Here is an 18817-nt window from a genome sequence, read left to right as displayed (position 1 = left end):
CTATTTTTCTGTTGCATTTTTTGTTTAACGTGTTTGTGATTTTTGAGCATTATTTCTGTATTTGCAGCATGTTTGCTATTTATTCATTTGTTTTGGCTTTCTGACGCATGTTTTTCATTTGTACCACATTTCCATTTTTTTTAAAAGTTTTTTTTTAGAGTTCCACATGTGTTTTATAATTAGCATACTTTATAAAGCTGCAGCATGTTTCTCCTAATGAATGTTTTGGTGTGTTGTAGCGTGTTTGACCTTGTGGGCCACTGTAGGGAGATTCTCCATTCAGCCACAAGAGCATTAGTGACGTCAAACACTGATGTTGGGTAGAATTTTTTTTTTTTGGGAAATAAATAATACATTGGTGAAATGAAATTAGCTAGATAAATAATAAAACCGGTTATGCAGTAGTTTGTGGTGCTGCAGCATATATTTTAATGAATAATTGCTAACAGAAACTGCATATAACATTGCAATTCCCCTTTCAGGCCGGGCTCAAGGCAGGACTCAGACACAGAGCAGGCGAACTTAAAGTCTCTTTATTCAAGAAGGCAGCAGAGATAATCCTCACAGAGTGAAAACAAGGGGCTATAAAACTCCTGAATCTGAGCTGAGAAACTAACAAAGAAACGTCGCTCCAAAGGAGAAAAAAAACACTGAAAACCTATCAACACTAATAAACTAAATTGATAAAACCTAATCTGAGAAACAGGGAATACTAGGGAAAAAATAACAAATAAAAATTCCTACAAACAAAAGGCGCTCCAAAAGGGAGGGAGGCAAACCAGAGAGGGAAAATAAAGTATTCTACAAAACGCTACGATAAACCAGGAAAAGGACTAAAGGGGGGAAAATAAAAATGAACACAAAATCACTCCTAAAGGACGAAAAACAAAACGGCTGACAAGAAAGACTATGAAACAAAAACCTAGCGCTACGCTATATATTTACAAAGAAAAATCACTCTTGCGAGGAAACTCAAAAAGAGACGAAGCAAGGCAAGCTGTGGCTGTGGCATGAACGAGAAAAACGGGCTGGTATGGTGACAGGGTCAAACACACTGGCAAAAGACAAGGGAAAATGCAGACTATTGGAACACATGGAGGGAAGGGAGCACCAGGTGAACACAGACTATTGGAACACATGGAGGGAAGGGAGCACCAGGTGAACACAGACTATTGGAAGACATGGAGGGAAGGGAGCACCAGGTGAACACAGACTATTGGAAGACATGGAGGGAAGGGAGAACCAGGTGAACACAGACTATTGGAAGACATGGAGGGAAGGGAGCACCAGGTGAACACAGACTATTTGAACACATGGAGGGAATGGAGCACCAGGTGAACACAGACTATTGGAACACATGGAGGGAAGGCAGCACCAGGTGAACACAGACTATTGGAACACATGGAGGGAAGGGAGCACCAGGTGAACACAGACTATTGGAACACATGGGGGGAAGGCAGCACCAGGTGAACAGAGACTATTGGAACACATGGAGGGAAGGGAGCACCAGGTGAACAGAGACTATTGGAACACATGGAGGGAAGGGAGCACCAGGTGAAAACAGACTATTGGAACACATGGAGGGAAGGGAGCACCAGGTGAACACAATTGGTAATTAGGGGAGACAATCAGACAGATGACACACGGGGAAGGGCAAGTGACCTGAAATGAGAGGAGATTTACTATTTCAAAATAAAACGGGAAATAACGAGACCCGAACACAAAATAAAACACAACCTCACCATAGTGTGACATTGTTCTCTTTCATAAAAGTCATGATGCATTAGGGGTTAAGAACTATAATATATGCCAAAGGAATAACAGTTTCTTTGGATATTCATTGGTGGCTATAGGAGAGTTTGGATTGAGACAAGAAAAGGGAAATGTTGTTGTTTTATTTACATCAACAATTCAAAGGGAAATGTACTTAACTTACCACACCATCTTGACTTGTTTGCACAGCGAGAACTCACTAAAGTTCTTGTTGCATGCATGCACACGCTTGTTTTTATAGTCTCAGACATGCTCAGCACAAACAGACACCCAGACAAGACAGAGAAAGAAGTCTAAATTTCCCCTCTTGTCTTTCGCTCTGCTCGGCCTCTCACACTCAATTTACCTCGCATTCAAATCTCTTGCACTCATGCATTTTACCCCTGGCTGTGGTGGTGACGTTGGCTCGTGCTCTCACTTCACCTCCACCCTTTCCTTCCCTTTTTTATCTGACGACTCCCGGTCACGTTTACCGCAGCATCCCTGCCTCAGCACAACCTTTTCTCTAAGGTGCTGGACTGACCTATATCACACTGAGCCAGTAAACATGAGAGAGGCTGAAAAAACCTGCCAGGGGTCAAAGGGTCGGATTTTGAAATGCACTAATCCCCCGAGTGTTTGCTGATGTGTATTTTGCTCTGCTTTAACCCTCCCTCCCCCTCTTCTCTCCTGTGGATTTAGTCCCCTTTGGCAGCTTGGAAAAGTAAATAAGGTGTGTTATCGCTGCCAACATACCTAACTCCAACTTCCTGTTTCTTTCTGACTGTCAGGACTGTCCCTCCCTGCTACAGTGACTAGAAATCAGAGCCTCTGTTAATAATTACCGTCACCCCACAGTCATCCCCGTGGCGCTAAGGCTTCCACCCTACACTGTTTGCTGTTTTCATGTTTTTCTATCTGAGTTGGTGCAGAGAAAGAGACTGTGTCCTTAATAATGCTTTCATTGACAGTTTCTCTCCAGCCATGCGGTTCCACGCTGTTAGGTCGCTGCACAAGTCTGTCTAATAAAGTGTGAAAACTAGAAGGACACCAGAAAGATGTGGGCTGCAGACTGGAAAAGATAAGGAGTTGATGTTGCAAGCTACGCACCTTCTCGGGGGAGTCGTCACCTGGCAACCAGGAGATCACATTTCTTTGTGTGTGGATGTGTTAGCTGCTGTTTGTGTGTGCATTGTTGTGTGGTGGGTTTTAGGCAGCGTTTCAGGACATTGTTCTTTTCAAGAACAACAAAGCTTTACCCAGCTCCGATCTGAGCAATGACAAGTGAAATCAGCATCACATGCAGTTGGTGCATCTCATGCCCTTCACGTTTGCCCTCTTAACTTTTTCGTGCACTCTTTGTTTCTGCAGGCCGGGTGTCTCTGGTACGAGTCACTGACCTGAGGCTGCAGGACCTGCGGCTGGATGACCAGGGCTTGTACGAGTGTCGAATCCTCTTACTGAATGAGCCCACTGATGAGCTGCAGAACGGCACCTGGACTCTGCTTTCTGTAACTGGTGAGATTTACTTACAGTCTGTAGCAGAGTTTCCATTAACCCTCTGAAATCTTCAGCTATTATGTCTGTTAAAAAATCTGTTAAAAATCTTCACCATGCCATGTTGGCATCAGTTTTTTCAGCGTTACCTCACCTACAGTACAGGCCAAAAGTTTGGACACACCTTCTCATTCAATGCGAAAACCCAAAATAAACCAAGGAAACATAAAATCTGATCTTGAAAATTATGTTTCAAAACACAGAATTTTAAATATTGCAAATATGAATACAGGTTGCATAAATAACATATAACAGGTAAATGAGGATAATATCTAGTTCAATATTTTATGCTAAATATATTTGACAATATCTCAGGTTTTACTTGGCCGAATAGCATAAAAAAAAAAAATTGGCAAGTAGTTTCAAGCCAGAACTTTAGAGGGAAATGATGGCAAGACTCAATGTTCATTCAATCTTCATTTTTATGTCTTCACGTCATGAAGAAGTCATGTGCAGGTGGTTTCATGGACTCTAGAGGGTTAAAGTCAGATCAATTTTAAAGTGAAATTTTTAAATGTTGCATTAAAGAAAATGTGAATAAGGGACGTTTCCATTAACCATCTGGAGTCCATCTATTTATTGAAAATATACCTGTTTTATTTACAGTAATAACTTTATTTATATATCATATGAAGACAAGCTGAGAAAGCCAGTTGAAAGTACAATCATCGTGTGCCATTTATGTTTCTAGACCATTTTTAAAATGTGAATTTTCTGTCTATAATGAAAACTATTACTAGTTTTAATTTACATGCAAATAGACTGTTTTGTAGTTTTATTATTTATTATTTTTTCTGCTGTTTTTGTGTGTATAAATGGTTAAAAAAAAGAAGGTACATTTCCATAGACACCTGTGTCTTTTGTTTGTATTTTGGGTTCCTGCCATGGAAGTGATGGCACTGTCAGTGGTTTACTGTCAGTAAACAGTAGAAGAAGTAGAGATTGAGCATGAGCGAAAAAATAATTAAAAAAGAGAATGCTAATCAGACAACGTTGGCCACCCATGAGAGAAAATATGTCTTCAGGAATTGGATTCAATTGGGCAACTTCTAATTGTTCTTTCATGTCAGCTCGTCTTGATCAGCAGAGGGAACAAACTTATTCGGAGAAAGCGTTTCCATCTCCCATTTAGCACATTAACTATTTTTCCAAAAAGACCAAAACCACGTCAAGCAAGCGTAAAATCTTAAATGCGCATTTTTGAACGTTTTATAGAATTTTGGTGTTTCCATCAAGCTTTTCTCATGCAAATCTTCAAAATGTGCATCGAAATTCATTGAAGGAAACATGACTTGTGCGTTTTTCTCTTTTGCTTCAATGACAAAATTAGTGATCCCAATCTAATACTGTTTACTGTTTGAACAATAAATAACATTTGGTCTGGATAGGTAAGATTGGCACACCTCAACTGGTGTGCCAAGTTAGAAGTAGATTAATATTCTCATTGACGTCTATGCAATGGAACCAGGGATGCCGCCCCCTGCTGGCCTTAAGAAAGAATGCAGGAAGAATGCACGTTTGAGGCACATGAATGGGCTTCACTTTTCAGACCTGGAGGTTGCTGCTTGATCAAAACACAGGAAGTCAGATAACTTTCAATCTGCAGGGGAAATTCTACTGCAAACAGCAGAGAAAAGCCTGATGCAAGCAGACATGTGTGCTGAACCTCAATACCTTTCACCACCAACTGTCTGCAAGTATGAAATGTTTTCTTGGACAGCTGTTGGCTCTTTTGTGGAAAAAGGTCTTGAAGTAGTTGCACCTTTCAGTTAATTATAATAATAATTTTCTAGGATCAAACATGGTATTAATGTTAATATAAAATGGTCTTGTGCGCTTCAAGTCAAATGAAACTTTAATTTTCTCCTCTTCGCCTGAGTAAATATAAACTATAATGATACTGCAGCTATTGTGCATAATTTTCAATTTTTCACAAGACGACAACACATTTCCTATATACATATTTATGGAAACATTGTTTAAGCTTCCAGCCTCGGGGTGGGTGTTTCCCATGGTAGCGTTTGACTGACATTTGAAGGCCAGTGTTGCTAAGAGACACACTGTGAGCTCCCATGTTGTGCTACTGGCTGAAACATGTCGTAGAGCTGTAGCCCCGCAGTGTTATAAGACATCTGTTCCTTAACCACATTCAACATTTAGGAAGAGCCAAGGTGTTATAAAGTTTTTATTTCACTTAAAAAGCAGAAAGCTAGCTAAGCTTCCAATCTGTGGCTGTGTCCCTTCTGTTTGGCCTTCATGCTCCTCAAAGATGTATATGCCCTGCAGCCTTGATGCTCTGCTCCTCATCACCTCTCTACTGTCACTACCCTCTTTAGATACCAGCGTCTTTTGGTCTTTTGTTGAGATTCACATTACCGGTGGTGGCCTTGATGTTGAGCCTGCTATGTGTTGTGTGGATTTTGCTGATGCTCGACTTCAACACAAATGAGAAAGTTGACTCCAGATGATTTAAGTTTGAAGTTGCTTTTATAAAATGACTCGCGAGGACAAGTGACATTAACAACTGTGTATCACAAGCCAGTGCTGCCAGAGCTTCCCTCAGCCGTGGTATTTACAGTGGCAAGAAAAAGTATGTGAACCATTTGAAATTACCTAGTTTTCTGCATTCATTTGTCATAAAACGTGATCCTATTTGCATCCAAGGCTACGTTTACATGATGACGGTCTGAACAGAAGACGCAAAAGTGGCGTCGCGTCTTCACTTTTTATTCTGCGTTTAAACGAGCGTTTTTGGGAGGAAATCTGCTGCATACAATGACGCAAAAGTGTGTGGAATTGGATTGGGTATGCATGCCAGGTGGCATCACTTAAAGCAATAAGAGCATCTTTGGGCACGTGGAAGTTTTCACGCCACACATTTTCATCAGCTACTCCTTCCACAAAGTTCTCCACCATCCACTAGATCTCCCAGGTCTCGTCCAAAGCCGTCTGGCTCGCCTCCGACCAATTGGTGCATCCAAAATGTGATAGAGGTAATTCCAGATCCTTCTCTGTTCAGTAATACTATCTGTACATATCCTGTACATTTGGTGGAAAGACTTCTGTAAGTTTATTAGAGCTGCCAGAGCAGCTTGAAGGTCCGACGCATGGAAATAATCGCACGTTTGTTTATTTTCCTGTACTGGAGCATGTATGTAACGTAAACATTTACGCGACATGAGCAGATCTGAGCGGAGTTTTGCATCTTGGCAGTGTAGACGGACATGCTATGGCGGAGCAGATTCAAGTTTTCCACTTTGGAGGGTGGTTTCACATTTTTGCGTTTTTAAGCCCCAAAAACGATATCATTGTCTAAACGAAAGGCACTTGATAAAATATTTTGTTGTTTTTACCGCAAATGTCGTCATGTAAACGGGGCCTAAGTCCTAAGTATAGACAAACACAACGTGCTTAACCTGATACCACACAAACACTTATAATATTTCATGTCTTTATTGAACACAGTCATTAAACATTCAAAGTGAAGGTGGAAAAAATAAGTGAACCCTTTGGCTAATGACTCCATTAAGAGCTAATTGGAGTCAGGAATTAGCAAACTTGGAGTCCTAACAATGAAATGAGATCTGAGTGAGGTGTAGAGATACTTTGACCTGTAAAAAAACACTTTTTGAGATTGCTATTCACAAGAAGCTTCTGCTCATGTGAACCATGCCTCGCAAAAAAAGAGATCTCTGAAGACTGGAAGGGGTTCCAAAGTAACCTCAAAGACTTTAGGTATTCACCAGTCCAAAACAAAAATAACTCATAATACTGTATTTAAGAGCTGATATCTAAACATTTTCCATGGTTTTCTTGATAATGAGAAATGATGAAAAATGTCTAGATATCAGCTCTTAAATTAAACTCGTATCAGCAATTTTTTTGTTATCATTTTTCTGTCCAAACAAATGTACCTTTATTTGTACCAGGCATTAAAATTAACAAACAATTGAAGAAAAATGGTGGTCTAATCTTTTTTTCCATGACTGTATATGTTTCAACATTATGCTAATGTTAGGTCAAGTTTGCCAAAATATTACAACAAATATGGCTTTTAAACCTTTCACTGAATATGCATGAACCAAGAAGCGCCTTTCTGTCTGCAGGTAGAAAGAGACAAATGCAGCAGATTGACCTTGGAGGTGAGCTGTAATTGCCAAACAATTAGAGCTAGATGAAACAGGAGGAAAGGTTGAGTCTGTTTACAATAATTTAAATATGGCAGAGGTAATTTTGAATTAAAGGAGAGAGCCTGTGACAAGATATAGAAATGCTGGAAAACAAGGCTGTTTTTGATGATAGTTTTGCACAAATCCAGCACTGGCAAGTACAATACTTTGTGTATAACCATGACTAAAAGTAGTCCCTTTCAGAGTGCTGTTTCAAGCCGCAATACTTACACCTCTGGTGGATCTGGCAACCGGGAACATACACAGCAAAATCTGTAGTGTTGTTTTTTCAGTGTTAATAATTTTGAGTTGGTGAGTGTTGATTTTGGAGTTCTTTTAACACTTGTAGTGATCAAAAAGCTCTGCCAGCGTTGTTACATGTTAACACCTGAGTTAGATTCACTTCAGTTGGAGTTGATTTTCACATTTTGTGACTTGTACGTTCGGCTAAAGACAGAATGCACTTTTAATGTATCGTAAAAAAAAACAATGAATATTAATTATCACATTAGTGAAAGGAAATAGAATGATTTTAGTGTTGAAAATACACTTTGAGTCATAAAATAACACGATATATGCTAAAAATTTACACTCACAGTGAAAAGGAATAACACAATTTGGATTTAAAAGTGCATTTATGTGGTGTCATTAAACAACACCAAGGGTGTCAAATATTTAACACTATTAAAGAGTTAAAATATTAACACTTTTCAAAGTGTAATTTTAACTCAGAATCTGTGAGAACTATATAAACTCAGAAAAAGTGTTACATTTAACACTCTGTGAGTTCACTGTGAGTTGAATTAACACTCCTGATTTTGCTGTGTATATGACTTACGTTATTTGTGTGAACAACACTCGGGTGATAAGAAAGGAAGTAGACCATATCATCAGAAACACGCCTCTCACTTGAGTCTGACAGTAATCGAATCATGTTCAGGAAAATGCAGAACAACTTTGCTTGACTCTGTAGAATCTCTAAAGCAGACCTCGGCATTGGGCGGCCCGCGGGCCACATCCGGCCCGTTGGCTGCCCTCGTCCGGCCCGCATGAGGTTACCCAGAAATTAGAAATCAATACAACCGCAGTGCTTTTATTTTGAAGGTGGTTTACGTACCCACCTGCAAAGACTGGACTCTTTACTGATAGTTCACAAGATTTATTTAAAATCGTAGCTCCATGAACATAAAAAATAAGATATTCCTTGGTCACCTTGTGAATCCACCGTAAGAGCTAACAAACATTAGCATTAGCACTTGAGCAAACAAGCACTTTTACTATAGTTAAGACAACGAATATAGCCACTAATATATATGACAGAAGAAAATAAAATTTAACAAACCTTGTGCCCCTGTCAGCCAGCCACTATAGAAGCCTTTTTAATACTTTATATCAACTTTATATGAATTACGAGCACTCGTTATTATTTACCGTTCATTTTAAATTTTTACCGTTCTACCTGTTATATCCTGTCACTACCTTTCAAAATAAAAGCACCCGTTTCACGCTGGACTGCGCCTTTTCAAAATAAAAGCATCACAACATTGTAAAACACCTAGAAAATTTACAAACATGAAAAAACAAGCTATATAATACAAACACACCAATAGGAACCTTGCTAAAGGTCATTTACAGTTATAAATGGAAAAGTGATATAGTGATGGAGTATTTAGGCCTACTACTTTTTACTGGTATATTTGATTTACTCCACATTAACAGTCTTATCATAACATGTATTCTTATCAGTAGCAGCTCAAAACCAGATAATTTACTGTATTTTATAAAGCGATTGAATTAATATTGAGCAGAATTTTGTTCCGAATTTTGGTCTGGCCCCTGCAACCTTCGTGATATTTCCCCTTTGGAAAATGAAATGCCCACCCCCGCTCTACAGTGAGGAAACAGCAGGAAACAGCATCATGTTAATTACCACTAACTTTACAAATTGCTTCACAATTAATTCATATTTATACTGTATTGATCTGACATTCCAGAGCACAATCACTGTGAGCCAATGCAAATTAAATTTTGTTCAATGTTCATATTTTTTTTATGTATAATTGAATGACAATAAAGTCTGTCTCAGTTTAACAATTCTGGATCAAAATGAAACCACCAACAGGAAGTGACTGCTCAAATGTCAATAAAAAGGGATGAAATTCATCATTCATAAATTATTTCAAATGTATAAATGTGCCTTTTATTGACTTTTTACAGAACGCTATGCGGCCTGCAAAAATAATCACACATTTAATAACATCGACAAATGGTCTAAAAACAATGTTTCCAACTCTCAGTTTAATTTAATCTCTTCTACATCATATCACCTGCAGCTATCTCTGCTAAAACCATGCCTATGTCTGTTCTGAAGTATGTGTGAAATGAACACATTTACTTCACTTCATAGTATGTATCCAACATAAACTATATCCTTAACCCTTCTGGTAAATTGATTATTTCCATGGACTTAAAATCATTATTTTATTACATGGCCCTGCTGCCCTGCTAGTTGGCCTTTTTGCCCTCAAAAAATTGACAGCAACAAAGGCCAAGTGGCCTTGGCCCTGAACGATGAAATTCCTGTTGCTGAGTCATCAGCAGCTCTCACACAGTGTTGTGTTCAACCCACATTATATGAAGGAGACAGAGTTTAGTGAGAATTATCCACCTCTCTTTCATGGGATGTCTCGGTCTCAACCAAAACCAATGTTCTTTCAATACATTTCTTTTGGCTGCAGTTCAAAATTAAAGATGCACTAAATAGGTACTTATTGTTTATTATGCTAACAAATATACTTGAGAGCAAAACTATTGACACTGCAATGTTTTATTGCAAGTTAAATACTTTTGTGACTAAAAACGTATTACTTTGCATCAAAAAGTTTTATTTGCAAATCCAAAGTTTTGATCACGGTTGAGCTCAATCTTACAGCGGCTCTGAGAGCTCACAGCACTGCACCTTAAGAAAACACATGCAAATACACAAAACACAGGCAAATTCAGAAAACATCTTCATCAATTTGACAACACAAGCGCAGCATTTAGAAAACACGCTGCAAAGACCACAACACAACACAATAAGAAAAAACGCTTAAAAGTCTGGAAACATTTATAATATTATCATGTTATTTCAAGATAATGATCATTTTTATAGCTATCATATTGCACTAACGTTAGCGGCCAGTTGATAGCATGCTAACGTTAGCCGCCGATTGATAGCATGTTCATAGCAAAGTTAGCGGCTGATCATAGTGTGCTAGCGTTAGCGGGCTAACAAGACCAAGACCAACTTGGTGCCGTTGTGAGAGACCAACTAAAATGTGTATCATTCATTTCTTTGATTTGTTTAACTGCAATGTGATTGATACGGGCTAGCGGGCTAACGCTATATATCACGTTATAACATGAAAATATCATTATCATGAAATAACGTGATAATTTCATGTTATAACGTTATAACATGAAATTATACTTATCTTGAAATAACATAATATGCATGTCCAGACATGAGCATCACTTTTAAGTGTCCTCTGGAAACACTTCTGTTGTGTTGTGATCTATTTGCAGCACTTTTTCTTATTGTGTTGCGTTTTTCTAAATGCTGCACTTGTGTTGTCAAATTGATGAAGATGTTTTCTCAATTTGCTTTTGTTTTATGTATTTGCATGTTTTCTTAATTTGCAGCGATGTGAGCTCTCAGGGCCACCATACAATCTTGTGGGCGGGACCTACACTAAAAGATGAAAAACCTGCCCCTATTGGCCCGTCTTGATCAGAGTGACAGCTCGGTCTTCTACATGGACCAATAGAGACTTGTGTTACATCTTTCAGCGTGGGTCCCGCCCACAAGATTCAACAGCAAAACAAAACTTTTGAATTCCAATGAAAAACTTTTTGGATTTGCAAACAAAACTTTTTGATCCACATTAATAAGCAGTAACCCCATAGGTTTGAACTTTGTCCATATCTGGGCCAAATAATCCAAAACTATGTGCTATGGATGTTTTTTTCACCCTCAACAACCAGTTCAGTCTAATTAAATGTGTAGTTTAGAAACCTTTGACACTTTCTTTCCAACATCTCTCTTTTTTTTATTTCATTGAAACACTTAAGATCTACTTATTTCTTGACAACTGTAATATTTATTTGTTTACATTTTCCCAAAGCTGTTAAAACTTTTTCAATAACTTCTCTTTTTCAAACTTTCTATACAGATATACAGGGAATTTAGATAACTTCTGACTGCCTTCACGCACTAGAGTTATCACCACACGTATTGATAGGTTTAAATAATGAATCTAAATATGAAAAATGCATCATTATTTTTGTGCTTTGAAGTTTATCCGTATTCGGGAAAACCTGTGCCACGAGTCTACGCACAAACATACAGAACAAAGTATGAGTGCATGCTGCAGATCAAAGCCAGGTGAGAGAGTTTTCACACTGCTGGTCTGTGAGCGTATGAGAGTTCCAGATGAGAATTATAACAGATTATGACTGTGTACTTTAGACCGAGGATGAAACATCACTGACATGCCCTGCAGGTACTCTCTTCACATTCTATTGTTTGCACTCTGCCTCAACTTCTGAGATTACCAGTGGCCTCCACAGGCTGGAAATACACAGCTCAAAGAACAAAATCTATTTACATGCAGAAGCTTATTTATGGGGACCAGGAGTAAGTATTTGGCAGGTGTTTTTCTAATTATAGAGCAGAGTTTTAGCAGGGCTCTCCAGTGTACACACACTAAAACAAACATCTCAACCTGTACACCAGATAAGGAAAGAGAAATTACTATCATTATTCTTGTTAAAGAAAAATACTGCATTTTCCCCCGGTTATTTATTATACAAAGCTACAATAAGGGCAGAAGTCAGTAGAATTGTAATAAATGTGGAAGTTGCCAGTGGTTTGTTTGTGTCTGGAGACGCATATTAGAATAAAAGGCGTTCTGCATGTGCTCCGATCAAATCTGACACTTAAAGTGGCGGCAAAACCATCATGTTAGCAGATGAAGAATGCGGCATAAGTGACATTTTCACTTATGTATGTGAAGTTAAAAATGTTACTGCATGTCGGTAAGCTGTTTAACAAACAAGGCCGAGCTGCTGTCACTCTGTATATTTATTGATAAAAAAGGGACGAGGGAGACAAAAGACTCAGTGTCTGCTATGCATCCTTTTCTCTTTGTTTCTTTTATGGCTGCTGCTTGGAAAACAGTGTGGATCTTTTGTTAGATTTCTCTTTTGCTTTAAACCTTGAAATGTCCATATCTGACATTATTCGTCTGAATTCAGCTCTTATTTGAAGTTTTTATGTGTTTTTTTTAGTTAATCATGTGTTGTATCTTAAATATCAGCTGGTGTATGTATGTATTAATGTATAATGTTTAGTTAGATGTTCACCTTTCTGTTTTGTCCTATAGCTCCACCCACCTTCTCTGAAGCCCCGCCTCCTGACGTCGAGGCTCTGGTTGGAACTCACCTTTCTCTTTCCTGTGTTGCCGTTGGCAACCCTCCTCCAACCATCACCTGGTTAAAAGATGGCAGTGTGATCCAAAGAATAAATGATCAGGTATGTTTATACAAGTGTGTATCAGTGGTGGGAAAAAAGTATTCAGATCCCTTACTTTAGTAAAAGTACTAATACCACACTGTGAAATTACACATTACAAGTAAAAGTCCTGCATTCAAAACTTACTGAAGTAAAAGTACAAAAGTAAGTACAAAAGTATCAGCATCAAAATGTACTTAAAGTATCAAAAGTAAAAGTACTTGTTATGCAGAATGGACCCACTCAGATTGTTTTATATATTATATATTTTTCTCTGCAAATGTTTAAATATTTTAGCAAAGGTTTTTAATGTAAATTCAGACTTATCATAGGTTTATAATTTATCTATCTATCTATCTATCTATCTATCTATCTATCTATCTATCTATCTATCTATCTATCTATCTATCTATCTATCTATCTATCTATCTATCTATCTATCTATCTATCTATCTATCTATCTATCTATCTATCTATCTATCTATCCATCCATCCATCCATCCATCCATCCATCCATCCATCCATCCATCCATCCATCCATCCATCCATCCATCCATCCATCCATCCATCCATCCATCCATCCATCCATCCATCCATCCATCCATCCATCCATCCATCCATCCATCCATCCATCCATCCATCCATCCATCCATCCATCCATCCATCCATCCATCCATCCATCCATCCATCCATCCATCCATCCATCCATCCATCCATCCATCCATCCATCCATCCATGTAAGCAATGTTTTAATGTCGTCAACAGAGGGCTCATTTTAACTACTTAATATAGTTTTATGAGGTTTAATTTGAAAAGTGCCTCATCACTTTAAATGTATCATGTTTTTTATGTTAAATCTCGACCTGAAAAGTAACTATAACTAGCAGCTAAATGTAGTGGAGTATAAAGTACAATATTTGCCTCTAAATTTAGTGGAGTAGAAGTATAAAGTTACATAAAATGGAAATACAGTAAAGTATTTCAATATGTAAAATACAAGTACCTCAACATTGTACTTAAGTACAGCACTTAAGTAAATGCACTTAGTTACATTGCACCACTGATGTTTACATTCTCTTTGTGTAGACCCTACACCTATCTATTGTATGAATCTATTTGTAGTGTTTGCATCCTTCCGGCTCTCAGTTGATGTGACATATCATATTTAGCAGGAAGGAGCGTTATCTCTGCCAGCAGTGAGCATGCAGTCAGCAGGACAGTACACCTGCCACGCCTCCAACTCTGAGGGGAACGTGACTCGCGTGACCAAAGTGAAGATCAAAGGTCAGTTGAAGCCGGTCTGCCTGTCCGTCTTCCTCTCTCCGTCTCCCTCTCTCCTCCTGCCTGCCTGCCTGCCTGCCTGTCTGTCTGTCTTGGTGCCTGCCTGCCAGTTCCTTCACTCTCTGTGATGTCTCTGTGCCTGACTGGCTGGGAGCCACCCAAATTTACATTTCAGTTTCTCCTTCTTGCATCATATGACAGAGCGGTAACAGAAACTCAAGCTGAATTCAACTGCTATTCTGTCCCTGTGTAGATAATACTGATATCATGATATGAGACAGGATTTCACGTGGGATTTTAAGGGTTTCTTTATCGGGATAAAGCTTTGTGTTCTGCTCAATTTGAAGGCGGCGTTTCAGAGACGTGACTGTTTTCCGAGCTTGCCAGGCTACTGTAGCTGAGGGAAAAATATCTGTTTGGTCAACAAATACGTCTTTTTTTTAACGACAAATGTTCCTAGCATGGTGTCAAAAATACATCATGAGAATTTATGTCTTCAGCATTGACATGTTCCCTGAAGTTTGCATGTTCCAGATTTAACTGTCCAATGTAAGGATATGTAGAATATGCAAATATGCTCCTGTGTATCATAGGATTACACCGACACAGCACTGCATAATACATCGTGGAATTTATTTCTGACTTCTTCCTGTACTCCTACTCCTACACCTACTGATGATTTTCTCCGGAGAAGCGGGACTCGTCTGGAGCATGGCGCATGGGGAAATATTTTGTTTTTTTGGCATAATGTCTCCTCGAGGTTTTCACTTCATTTTTGGAATCTCTCCGTCGCAGCGGTCACATTTTTGAATAGTAAATCACCATGAGCACATACTGCCTTAATACTGCTCGGGTCTAAGTCACATTATCTGAGCTTTGGCTGCGTTTGTGTGCAGCGTTGCCACATGGATGGATTACTGGAGACTAATAGCTGATCTGGATGAAGTCGGTCTAAAAGCCTTAAGTAACCTCTAAAATGTCAATCATGCATATATCCATCAAGCATTTTAAGGTTATAAATCTAATCAGTAATGACTGCTGTGGAGATCATGCAGTTATTTATACATGAGACATGTGGTCTATAAAGCCGCCTTTATTAGCTCTTTGCAAATAGCACACGTGTCGGCGTTCATCACGCTAGAGGGAAGAGATAAATGTGACACTTTAGCAGAATGTTGTAGTAGCTGTATGTTTCCAAGGAGATTACATCGGTATACTTGACAACACAGAGTCTCAAGGATATTGTGATTTCACCTTTTTTTTATTCTAGTTTCTTTGTTGAGTTTTCCTTTGACAGCTTTTCTCTCTCTCGCCTCGGCATAAACATCAAATGAAAATCATGATTCTCGACACACTGTGTGCACTTGTCGGATCCACGGCTCATTCTCTCACAACACAATAATATAAGCAGTTCTTGTTGGTTGACTCAGTGAAGCCCAGAGTTTTCCTCAGTTTGTGTTAATCCCAAGCACATGTATCAACATTCTCGTTGTGTAAAACCTCCTGTGCAAAATATTGCACCCAGCCGTCTCAAGCTTTTAAACAGTTGTGAGTTCTTGTAAGGTCGCTGGGGAGAAGTGTGGGGTAAAAGGCTTATAATAAGTTATAATTAGGGTTATAAATTAGGGTTATCAACTGTAGTCTATCATTTATTTTTCTAGCCCATCATGTTCCAAGAAAAGAAAAAATATATTATGATGGTGGCCTGGCACGATAATTACTATATCGACTTATCGTTCGATATATAAAATGGACACCATAGTTTTTTTTGGACTCCATAATTTACATGTTTTACACATACAGGTACAGCTCAAAAAATGTGAATATCATGAAAAAGTTAAATATTTTTTGTCAATCATTTCAGAAAGTGAAACTCATACATTATATAGATTCATTATGTGTAGAGTGAAATATTTCAAGCCTGTTTTTCTTGTTATTTTGATGATTCTGGCTTAGAGATAATGAAAACACAAAACTCAGTGTCTAAGAAAATTAGAATATTGTGAGAAAATTGAATATGTGAGTCCACAGTCAGTGGTGATTTGGGGCCATGTCCTCTGCTGCTGTTGGTCCACTGTGTTTTCTGAAGTCCACAGTCAACCAACAGCCAGCAAGCTCTTCCACAAGCTCTTTGGAGATGCTGCTTTCATTTTCCAGCAGGACTTGGCACCTGCTCACACTGGCAAAGGTACCAAAAGCTGCTTCAATGACCATGGTGTTACTGGGCTGGACTGGCCAGCAAACTGGGCTGACCTCAACCCCATAGGAGTCTATGGGCTGTTGTCAAGAGGGAGGTGGGAGACACCAGATGAGCTGAAGGCTGCTATAAAAGCAACATGGTGCTGTAGGCTGATCTCCTCCATACCAACAAGTAATAATGCACTAATTCATGCAAAAGGAGCCCAACCAAGTATTATGTGTATAGAAATTATACTTTTCAGAAGCCTGACATTTGTGTATTAAATATCCTTTTTTATTGATCTTATGTAATATTAAAATTTTCTGAGACACTGAGTTTTATGTTTTCATTATCTGTAAGCCATAATCATTATAATTAGAAAAAAATAAATAAATTAAGACATGAAATGTTTCATTCCGTGTTTAAAATGACAAGAAATACAGGCTTAAATTTTTCACTGTATGTGTAATGATTCTATATAAAATACAAGTTTCACTTTCTGAAATAAATGATTTTTTCAATACAAGTTTTTCACAATATTCTATTTTTTTAGATGTACCTGTATTGTTTGCACATACTATAACTATAACTCTCTCTATATACATAAACTATAACCCAGACTTTTTGTTCTATTTTAGTAATACTTCAAATGTTTGACAGGCAGTAGGAATTGCCAAAAATCTCCCAAACAGCTGTTTATATATTATTTATAATATATAATAATAATAATATTTATCTCAGTGCAATTTCTGTTAACAGAGCCTGAAAGTCTATTTTATTTGTTTTGATTGCAGTTTATTTATTAATGTTTTATTTATCTAGGATGTTTTAATATTTCTTTTCCACATTTCAATTCCAATGTTTAATATTCTTGAGATTTAAAAATGCATTGCTGTGGAAAAGGATGTTCTCAATGATACTATCGTTTATTTGGATTTATTGTGAGTTTCTGGGAAAAGATATCGCCCTAAAAAATGTGTTATTGTGATAGGCCTAATGGTGGATTTATACTCATAAATCATAAGCAATAATACAAATAATAATAAAAATGCTTTATTATGTGTTTTTTTTATTCTGTTCATTCCAATGGATGGACAATCAGAATGCAAGAAACCACTTTTATTTTAAAGTTTATCCATTTTTTATGGGTGGTTAACTCTTATCATTGTCAAAGAGTTGCTTTAAAACACACTGAATATATATTTTCTATTATTTCACCAAAGTGGAATTTTTTAAAATTAAATTAAATTAAAATAACAGACTATTACTAATACAGCATATTCTGTGTAAATAATCTACAGCATGCAATAAAAGATAATTGTACCTTTAGGGAATCCAGTCAGAATAAATCAAAAGACCTTTTCTCTTCTTGTGACTTTCATCCAATACAATGGACACATTCACATTGTAGCATAACGTGATAATAAAGCGATGAAGGAGAAAGAAGATTTATTGTCCTCAATGCCACCTTTTCTCTTAAGTTTTTCTCTTATTGTTTTCGTGCACACTGTGGATCTTGCTTCTGATTTTTCTTTGACACTGTGAAGTATCCATATATGAAATTAGAGTGTTATTCACCCCTTATTTAGAGAGTCAAATTTCCTCTTTTAGTTGGGTTTTTTTTAAAATGCAGAATTGTATGCTCTACATTTAAACAGGTGGTTTCCTAGATGAATAGCTGTTTAGTTAAATGTTCCCTTAATGTTTTGATCCATAGCTCCACCAACCTCATCGAATGATATTGCCTGTTGTCTTAAATGCGTGTTTGTTCACATAAAAATGTCACCAACTGTTTAGCCAGCTTGATGCCAGAATAAACAGCAGGGATTTCCCGACCATTATAAGACTCAGACGCAGTGCCGAAGCAGAATTCACAGAAAAAAACTCTGCTGACGTTAACAAAGGGATGATTAACTCTCTATACCTCTGTGCCACATGTTTAATTTAAACTTAAATATTTTAGTTACATTTTGTGAACTTCATGTATTGTTTTAGTTGTTTGGTTTTATTTTATTCGTATGATTTTCTAGGATGTTATAATATTTTATTCACATTCTAATATCAATGTTTGAATAGGGTTGCAAAATTCCAGGAAATTTTCAAATTTGGAGACTTTCCATGGGAATTAACAGGAATTTATGGGAACAAACGGGAATAAAGGTTGGCCGTTAACAGGCAACTTAAATATAGTTGGGGGAAATATATTTTAGCATAATCTTGATTTAAACAACCAGATTTCATGCAAGTACACTTGAATATCTGCTATTCCTCAATCACGTGCAGCACACGGCTTCCTGCATGGCTGCCGAGGCCACGCCCCCATCG

General features: G+C 37.8%; 1 protein-coding gene across 1 annotated transcript in view; it reads left to right on the top strand.

Moving 5' to 3' along the window:
- Nucleotides 1-18817, top strand: part of igsf9a (immunoglobulin superfamily, member 9a) — a 108331-nt gene that overhangs the window by 32946 nt on the left and 56568 nt on the right. Inside the window, exons 4-6 of the mRNA XM_059357963.1 lie at nt 3124-3270; nt 12905-13053; nt 14202-14316. Coding sequence (XP_059213946.1) covers nt 3124-3270; nt 12905-13053; nt 14202-14316 — 411 coding nt within the window. The remainder of the gene's footprint in view (nt 1-3123; nt 3271-12904; nt 13054-14201; nt 14317-18817) is intronic.

Source organism: Centropristis striata, chromosome 19 (assembly GCF_030273125.1).
Source record: "Centropristis striata isolate RG_2023a ecotype Rhode Island chromosome 19, C.striata_1.0, whole genome shotgun sequence".
NCBI classification, from domain to species: Eukaryota; Metazoa; Chordata; class Actinopteri; order Perciformes; family Serranidae; genus Centropristis; species Centropristis striata.
The sequence above is the reverse complement of the archived record's forward strand: the minus strand, read 5'-3'. Positions and strand labels throughout refer to the sequence as shown.